At 36.1% G+C, this 10,372-nt stretch overlaps 1 protein-coding gene across 1 annotated transcript in view; it reads right to left on the bottom strand.

Annotated features, from left to right (window-relative positions):
• Positions 1 to 10,372, bottom strand: part of LOC107693836 (disabled homolog 2-interacting protein-like) — a 171,142-nt gene that overhangs the window by 141,230 nt on the left and 19,540 nt on the right. Inside the window, exon 3 of the mRNA XM_016493359.1 lies at positions 2,102 to 2,223. Within this exon, the coding sequence (XP_016348845.1) occupies positions 2,102 to 2,223 (122 nt within the window). The remainder of the gene's footprint in view (positions 1 to 2,101; positions 2,224 to 10,372) is intronic.

Below are 10,372 nucleotides of genomic sequence, written 5' to 3'. Positions count from 1 at the left end.
ATATATATATATATATATATATATATATATATACGTAAAAACATTTTTTTTAATTAAAAATCATCTTACAAGTACTGTAAGTACATAAACAAATTTCTCCAAGCATTAAAGATTTGATATTGCCAGAAGAGAATCTGTCTTTTGCTCCACATTCAGCAGAAAATCATTTACCACTGCTCTGCCTGGCCAGTACTAAAGGAGTGGAGATTTATTACAGCGCTGCTGTCTGGCTGATAACAGAGGGTTCGACATACAGTGTGAGTGGAAAACTCTTTATCTACCACGGTACAAAGCATATATTCTTTGCAAGTGTGGGCCATCTATTGATTGCGCCTGTGGAACGCCGTGTGTCTTGTCTGCCAGGCCGAAAAGAGCTCAGGGAGCCTGCTGATGTACCGCACTTCTGCACATGTCACAATGACACAGCTAACACGCTATTCGCTCTCATGTGCTTGCACTAGTTCAGTCCCACAACCAGCACAAAATACTTTGCCCTTCTGCCTCTTCCCTTCTTTTTTCTATATTGTATTATATTATACTATACTATATTTTATATGTTTTTTCTTTTAAGTATTTGTTACTGTGCAAGAAAGCAAAGTGAAAGTGTAATTTATTTCTGTGATTGCAAAGGTGAATTTTCAGAAGCCATTTATATAATAGTAAAATTCAGATAATAATAATATAGATACAGGGGCGTAGATTACGCGGGGGACGCGGGGGACGTGTCCCCCCCACTTTTAATATCACGTAAATTCATCCCCCGCACTTTTTCGGGCAAGTGTGTTCGCATAGAGGTTTTCAAGAGCCCGTGTGAATAAATATAGATTTAAATTCAAAGAGACAGGATAGTCTGTGCATGATCTGATGTTTTATTCGGACCCAGAATAAGGCGAGATGAACATCGCGGAGCGCTAAACACTCCGTGCAGTGTATGTTTCATTCATACTCGAAGCCGGAGGTGCTCTCTCGCAGAAAGTCATATGAGGAAATTGCAAAAACTGTTGACTGGTAGGTTATATAGATTACAAAAATGTTATATTGTAATGTTGTAATATATATATATATTTATTATTATTATTTTTTTAAATATATATATATATATATATAACATTTCTGTCCCCCTCACTTCTGAAATGATGGCTACGCCCCTGTATAGATATAACATAAAAATATATTTTTGTATTAAGTTTATATTTTTATATTAACATATTTATATGAAGTTTGCTGCAATTCTTTCTGCATAAGAACATGTTCCTGTGGCTCAGTGGTAGAGCATTGCGTTAGCAGCGCAAAGGTCGTGGGTTCAATTCCCAGGGAACACACATACTGATAAAAAATGTATAGCCTAAATGCACTGCAAGTCGCTTAAAGCGTCTGCTAAATGCATAAATTTATTTAATTTAATTTAACATTCCAACCGGAGCTACTTCTCTAAGTTTATGTCTATGGCGATTCACGCAGGTATGTGTTACTCCGCAGCGGTGACGACCCGACCAAGCTACAATAGTCCAAATATAAGTACTTATTATAAGTGTACCGTAGTGATTCGGAATAAGACAAAAACACAGTTTGGAAGATGAATTCATGATCACTCGCTCATTATATACATTTTGCAAATTTCGAACACAGAAAAAGTTACATAGTGCTGCTTTAAGTGCAAAAAAATACAAAAATAGCCACTGTTACTCCCAAATACACTTTTTAGTTTAAATATTAGCATAAACAAGACATTTACAGCAAAATATTTGACTAAAATCATTCTTTTTGTAAAAAAAAAAAAAAAAAACTATAACTAAACTTCAGATGTGATTCACATGATCAGTATCGATAAAGGCATACCAAAGCTGTTCAGTGACGTTTCCTTCCTAAATATATGAGAGATGCAATGTGATCTTATGCATTTCTAACCACCACCTAATCTGGTTTCAGTAACCCGATGACAAAATGTTTTGAAACCTGTTTACACCTACAGTATATTTATCACTGTCCACTTGATCAGATCACCAGAAATGGATGTAAATACCATAGCCAGTTCAGAAAAATTGTACGGACATGTGTGAAGCATGAGAAAAGGCTCTTTCTGTGTCAGTGTGTATGATACCTCCTCTCTGTCCAGCAGCAGCATTTGATAGTCAGTGACCACACAGAATTTGGGGTTCCACACAGCATGTTCAGCACACGGGTGACCACATGACATCCAGTGGCCTGGAGGACCCCTCATATCTGACAAGACAAAAAGAAGACCAGAAATAGGGAATAATGAGAATGACAAAAAAACATCTGGAAAATCAGAAGAGATGCGAGGTGAAGGGATTTCTACAACTCCCTGTCTGGATCATGTGTTTAAAGACTGGCCTATGCCATTCCATTTACAGATCTGCAAAGCAAACAGCTCCTGAATCTGTAGCAGACAAGTCTTCCCAATGAAACGAGTGCATGGAACACATTTATATGGTAATGAGTCCCCTGTGTGCCAGCTCTTGCGAGAATGAGATTTCGAAATATTTCACCAAGTGAGCAAGAAATATTGCCATGTTAATTTGAGTTTGATATAGAGAATGTAAGTACAGTGAATTACAACACTGTCGTAGTTTTGCTTTTTTGCATCTCATATGGAGACACTGACATGCCACATGGAACGTTAACAATCTCATCTTTTTTCAGAACATTGAACAAGCCTGCTGGACTCTGTTCTCATTCTCATTCATGGCGAGCCTCTGCTTCTCATGCTGAATGAAGGTAAAAAGCCTTTTACAGCCAAAAAATTAATGTGTTGAAGTTTAGCTGTTACACTTAGTGTGCTTTACAATTGGAATCTGTGCCCATGGGTGCTCTCACAGCACAGCAACTGTGAAACGTTATAGATTAATGTATTGTTTAATAACATCTTAATTAGTGCAACAGTGAATATGAAAAGGCTAAAGCACAAGGTGGCATATTAAACAGCAACTTTAACACCATCCAGTGGTGAGCACAGGTTCAGGGCTCAGGAAGTCTAAAGAAACATACGGTGTGTGAGGTATTATTAGTAGTAATATACAATTAACCTACACTACTGCTCAAGTTTTTGAAAGAAGATTAATTCCTGTTATGGCAAAGCTGAATTTTTAGCATCATTACTCCAGTCTTCAGTGTCACATGATCCTTCAGAAATCATTTTAATGTGCTGATTTGGTGCTCAAGAAACATTTCTTATTATTGTTAAAAAAAACAGTTGTGCTGCTTAATATTTTTGTGATACATTTTTTCAGGATTCTTTGATGAATATGAACTTCAAAAGAACACAATTTATTCGAAAATTAAATGTTTTTTTGTAACATTGTAATTCTTTACTGTCACTTTCGATCAGCTTAATGCCTCCTCGCTGAATATAAATGTATTAATTTCTTTTCAGAAACTCCAGAGATGCAGTAATACAGAGTGAGATTAGACTTACTACACAGAAACTGAATTCAGGAAATAATGTCCATCAACGAAAGATGTCACACGACCTCTTGCCTTTAAAAAAAACTACTAGAGTTTAGTGAAAACATGGAATAAAGACAAATCCTCCTTAAGATTCATTTGACTCTATTAAACTCTTGCACATGCAATCATACAGAACAGATGTGTGTGAATGTGTGCTTGTTGTAAAAAAAAAGATCGATAACTTTGCTTTGTCTCTCATGTCTTAGTCAACTCCGTTACTATCTCCATTATTATAACCATAAGCAATAGTGTGCGAGTATGCGAGACTGTGTATCCAACACATTTAAATCCTGTAATCTTGCAATGAGAGAAGTCTTATCTTTTAATTCAATGTAACTGTGCAGATGCAATTAGCAGTGCAGAAGCATTCTGAATGCCGGACACTGTGCACAATCAATGCCTGCTAGATAATGAGCAATACAATTAATAGCCCCCTCGAAGGAATATACACACAACTTTTAAGGCAACCACTACAAGTCTACCATGTACACAAACCCACACACTGCTTTATAAAGATGAACATATGGCTAGATACAAATAGCTAGAAGCAGTAACTTTTCTCCCAAGATAGAGGTAGCTCTGAAGTGGCCAATCTGTTCTTCTCAAAGCACAAATGCCTACATGGAGTCATGGACCTAGAGAAACAAACCACGATCTGTAAAAATAAAAGTATAAAGACGGATTAAAGTGTAACAATAAATTTGGTAAATGTATAATAAAACTGTTAATTATAATTGATTTATATCTTAAACTAAAAGAAAACTTGAAAGGCCTTCACATTGACAGTGTGCCTATAACGTTGTCTATGTAGGCAGCTCATTAGGTTTTGGAACAGGTTTAGGCCTAATGTTTCTGGGGGGAAAAAAATATCGGCGAAATAAGCAAAACTTGTCTTCAGATAAGAAAGAAATGACAGAATTTCAACTCCTGTAACTCCTCAGTATTTCGGGTCCTGGATCCCTGACAGGATGTTGTTATGCAGTGATACAGTACACAAGGTGGGTAATTAAATGCGATCTGCTGCTTCATTCCTTCTCCTGTCAAGAAATTAGGGCCTGGTTTTATTCTCAGTTACTTCAAAGTGTCATTTAATGGCTCATGGCTTCATGCTATTATCGAGAGGGCAATTGGTCTCAATCTTAGCAGGCCGTTTTCTACTTCTCTAAATGAGCACTTCAGTAATGACCACTGCTTTGATTTTATCCAATTATTTATAGCATTTTCGGTTAGAGGACGTTAATAATTTTTAGAATTATTGCCTTTTCCACTTAATCTGCTGAATCCATTCATGATGTGGTCACATCAAAAAGGAGATTATTTTATGCCACTGCCAAAGTGAAGCCCTTATCAGCGCAGTAACATGCACACAATGGAGGGGAGGAGAAAGGGAGCAAAACACAAATGGCACAAGAGAGAGGGAAAAAAAGAGGGAAAAAAAGAGATTATTGCAAGTGTGACGAAGAAAACACAGAGGATTGTCTCTCACCCACATTGGCTGAAATTGTCTCTGTGACCCATCAGTAAGGTTTAAAATCCCCCTTTATCCAAAAGAAAATGAGAAATGTGTTCCTTTTATCCCACATTACAGTGGATATCATTTGAACAGGGGCGGTTTCTCCATTAGGGCGATTGGGCGACACACCACCAAAGCGCAAAAGGGAGGATTTTTTTTTCTTTCACATTCAACCACAGTGTTACGCTAGCTTTCACTATTCTAGACTGTTTGTTCTGCCTCTAAATAGTCCAATCAGCGTCGAGTCACGTTTTGTGTAGTACCGCCCCTTTTTGACCGATTTCTGTCAGACTGAGAATCGCCCTGAGTGCTCTCATATTTAGACTTCCATGCAAAGATCATTTTTTTCGAACTGCAGACACTGCAATGCAATCTCTATGAGTTCTGGGCACAGACTGTATAAAAACGGTTCTGGGAGGGCTAGCACTAACGTGCTTTCGTCATCATGCCACCTCAGCGCAGATGAATTCTATCGTGTCATTGAAAGAAATACCATTCAGTCGTCGTAGCAATTAAAGAATTAGGACCACCAAGACCAAATTTAAACATCAAATAAGTATCTACAAGGGCGGGTGTAGCAATAAGGATAAATTGTCAATTAAAGAATTAGGACCACCAAGACCAAATTTAAACATCAAACATGTATCTACAAAGGGCGGGAAGTCGTATAAACGGGGATTTTCGAGGACGTGGTATGAGCGGAAAAAATGGCTAGCGGGCTGCGAAGTAGCTAACTCTTTATTCTGCTACGTTACCCCTGCATTTTGTTCCATCCCGAGAGCGTGACGAACATGGCATGGACAACTACATGTGTAATGTAGTGAGCAGTATAAGTGAGTAATGCAAGTAAGCAGTGCAATGTAAGTGAGTAATGTAAGTAAGCAGTGAAAGTGAGTAATGTAAGTAAGCAGTGTAATGTAAGTAAGCAGTGCAAAAGTGAGCAGTGTAATACAAATGAGCTGTGTAATATAAGTGAGTAATGTTGTAAATGAGCAGTGTAATATAAGGGAGTTGTGTAAATAGTGATTTATGTGACTTCAATTATTTCTTATTAAACTGAAATTGAAGTAAAACGTTTTTTTTTGGAAAACCACATCCTGGCTTCAGTCTTAATTTGCTGCTGAATTGTGTTAACGCGCATATAGAAACATAAGGAGAGCAAGAGATTGATTGTTATTTTTAATTAATACTATAGTAGTTCAGTTTCCTTTACATCTTTAACTAACCGTTAATTTATCAATTGAATGGGTGACAATTGAATTGCCCCCCCCCGAGAGAATTGGCAGGAGCCGCCACTGCATTTGCATTATCATTCATTTTATGAAAGTGTATAAAATCATACACTTTTAATAAAAACAAATCAGTAGGGAAAAAAACAGACTATCCAGGTAGCTTCTTCGGTTTAATAAGGTACCTAAGCGTACCCCTCTTGGATAAATGCACCAAATTAACTCACACATTACCAGTTCAGCACTGCACATGTTATACTAATACATTTCTTAAAAAGATAATTAGCGACAGTAAGAAAATGCATTCAAGGAGACCGGCACTGGATCTTCTGCACTGCAGGTTGTACTTGGATAAACACAAGTAATTGGGCATTTCCCTCAGAGAAAAAAACAAGTGAGAAAGAGCAAAAACCTGCAAGATCCAACAAATCCTTTTTTCAAGTTGTACATTTTTTTGGTTTACTCAGAATCAAACGTAAAACTGCTTGTGCGTTGAAACATCTGACTTAAAAATTTAAAATCAAGATAAAAACTCCTACTATAATACAGATTATAACAATTGTGTCTGAACTGTTATTCAGTTTTCAATAAACAACCAACCAAATACAACAAATCAGAAAGAAGGCCTTCATGGTTTTGTTGCTAAAGAGAGTTACACCGATTCAGAAATTTGTATGAGATTTAATGAGAATTCTGTAAAGCATTCTAAAGAATTAGTGTTTATGATTGTAGGAGGGCATAATTAGATCTGGTAGAGACGATGTCAATATATGATCATCAGGTCAGGAATGTAGATAAGTATAACACACAATAAACAAACAAATCATGTTTGTATTTGCCTGCAAAATATTCCTTTATCCAATAACAAAACCAAGTCTGATAACACAGTGCAGGGGATTGAACAACTATAACACCATAAGCTCTAGGCCTAAATAATGTGTTACTGCGAGAAAAGAGGAAATCCTTAGAAAAAAACAAAAACAAACACAAACATTCAGTCAAACCAAAAATGATTCAGACACCAGATATCTTTTTTTATATTTTTTTGTAATAGTGGGTACAGGACACTATATTTCATTTATGTAAGTGAGGATAGCAAAATAAAGTAAACTGTGACAAATTATACCCAAAAATGCTTCATACAGTGGACTACCAGTAAAACCAAAAATTATTCAGACACTTTAATCTGACCATGTTTTGCTTAAGTGTTATCTGACATTATCAAGATTAATTTGTTCTGACACAGTTCAACTCTGAGTTCTTGTCATATTTTATTACCATCTTCTAAACTATAGCGAATAAACTGTGAAATGTGTAAAATGTTGAAGGTGTCTGAATAAATTTTGGTGTGACTGTACATGTCATACATACATACCATATTGCATTAAAAAGCCACCCTCATCTATAGACAGGCATGCAAAGCATGTCAGACATGGGACAAAACTTTACCTGCCATAGTTTCCAAATCTAACATTTCAATATCTTTGAAATAAACCAAAGATTATCACTAGAAATGTTCTTTACACAAATGTGCCATTTCATTTGATTTGATCAAAATATGAACATAACATTACATGATCAATCACAACAAAATTACATTTTTTCCAGTCCTATAAAAGCTTATAAAAAGCTTTCAGTTTTACTACAGTTCAAGTGAACCTTGAGCACAAGAGAGCCACAGATTAATAACTTCATTATATGATTGTATGTAACCAATTACTAAACAAAAGACTGGCAAAAAAATCTATGATGAATTCTTCTTCTAAGTAGGTCAGAGAGTAATACAGCAGCTGATCTGTTTTCTCGCTCGCTCTCTTTTCCTCCAGCTGCTCAGGTCTGCATGTGTTCTCCTCTACTGTATTTCAGGCTCCAAAGATCAGGGATATTTGTCTACAGAATGCATGGACCAAAATGTCATGTGCACATACTCACATTGTTACTACGTCCATTACTATTGATTACTGATATTCGTAATGCATGTTTCCTTGAGAAGACATCAACTCTTATTCCTTCATGCATATACACACACAAACATGCTTCACATGCATATGGCTCATTTACTGTTTTCCCAAGTCTTAAGTTTTTCTGCTATCCAATCAATCTTATTTTATGTCAGCACAAACAACACCAACTACTAAACACTGTAAAAAAAAAAAAATAAATCCCGTTAAATTTAGTTAAAAAAAGCAGCTGTGTTTGCCAGAAATTCACTGTAAAAAAAATACAGCGATAATGTTATATGTATTACAGGATAGTATTTTGGTGCCTGAATATTTTACTAATTATAACTGGATATTCATATGTAAGATACATATTATAATAAATTATAATAATTAAAATATACTAATAATGCAGGTAGAAGAATAAAAAGACATGATGAATCAGATTGGCCTGTCCATAAAAACATGGACAATACTCATATATAGACAGTGCGCAGGTCATACACACAAACACAAAACATCATCAGGATAAAACATGTCACTAAAATCATGCAATAAATATAAACTAAAAACAAACAAACAAACAAACAAAACACTAAGAAAACCCTAATGCAAATTACAAATAACAAAAATAAGGAGACAAAACAAAATATAATCTCATATGGGGCACACACAGGGACTTCTGGAAATGTTAACCATTTACAGTTTTACCATATATGTAGTTTTTTTCTGTGAAGAGTAAATTCTTTTTACAGTAAATACTCAGCATTATATATTTAAATACATGATGAAAAGAACACACACCTGTTGAAACCATGTCTTGCAATATCAATACTGTATAAACATTGAACTCACCCACAAAAATACACCCACAAAGACTAGCCAGTTCTACAAAATGATAGCCTGTTATAGACAAAGACAAGGTGAGCCAGCAAAAACTAAAAAGGATACACAGAGAGAGAAAAAGCAGACTGAGGGAGCGCTCAGAGGTGTCTACCTGAGAAGAAATCGGTGGATGTGCTCTTTTGCCTGTTCATTGCCAGTTTCTGTAGTTAGTCTTTCAGTGCGTGAGCAGCGTATGCTAACAGTGTGTGTGCGAACATGCCGTTACCATGTGCATGAGAGCGAGCATGCATTTTGCACGCTGTGCTTTCTGAAGACTATTTGCGGTCAACTGAGTTTTGCTCTCTGGCAACTTAACTGTCACATATTTTCACACTCTCTTTCCATTTTTTGTTTTGTAGAAAGGCAGTCAAAGCTGGTCAACACAAGGTGTCATACATTTCAAATTACAGATCGGAGATGGCAGCAAGTGTTGATTAATTTTATAGAGAAAGCAGAGTAGGAGGATGTTTTTCTCCGTCCTTTCAATGCTTCAAAAGAGCCTCAGAGTCCAAGGCAAACTCACATATGAAAAAAAAGAGCAAGCATATTTTCAAAGATGGCGTGAAAGCAGTTGAGGAACAGAGTGAATCTGTAAGAATCACAGTCATTCTAGCAATCGTGAGACTTGGAAGTGTTAATGCGTATGCCTGTTGTGCAAGCATGCATTTATTACATCTGTCCCTTACCGGGGGTTGGCATGGCAAAAAGCCTTGTTTAATCAGTAATTTTGTATTGTTTCCCAGTTAAAATAACTATAACAAGAAAAAAAAATCTGTACAACAAGTTTTTCAATTTACTGGATTTTTTTTCTTCTTTATTCTTAAAGAGCAGGTCATATGGTATTTTAAAGTGTCCTAATATTGTGTTGGAGTCCCCTACAACAGGTTTAAATGCATCTACGGTCAGAAATCATTGTAATTTTCTCAAAATATACATTTAATATTAGAGTAATTTGCCAATGATTTCAAAACGATTCGTTCCAAGCAAGTTCGGAGCAAACCCCTCCCTTCCATAAGCCTACTTTGCTCTGATTGGTCAGCTGGCCAAGCCTGTTGTGATTGGCACAGAGAGGAGTCCTTGAGCAAGTTAGCAAGCGCTACCATTGACAAAGCACCTTTACATAAAAATAATATAGTGCTCCAATCCGTTCTTATAATAATGACAGAAAATACAAAAACACTTATGCAAGCGAATCGTGCCCACAGCTAAAGTTTAGCTGCTAAACTGTGAACACTTAAAACAATAATGGTGGATACGTTAGCAGAGTGCTAAAGTTACTAACTGATGAAACAATACAGTTTGTAAACCAAAATATGTCTACTGTAATGTTTGAAGAA

Source organism: Sinocyclocheilus anshuiensis, unplaced genomic scaffold (assembly GCF_001515605.1).
Source record: "Sinocyclocheilus anshuiensis isolate Anshui unplaced genomic scaffold, SAMN03320099.WGS_v1.1 scaffold1392, whole genome shotgun sequence".
Taxonomy (NCBI): domain Eukaryota; kingdom Metazoa; phylum Chordata; class Actinopteri; order Cypriniformes; family Cyprinidae; genus Sinocyclocheilus; species Sinocyclocheilus anshuiensis.
The sequence above is the reverse complement of the archived record's forward strand: the minus strand, read 5'-3'. Positions and strand labels throughout refer to the sequence as shown.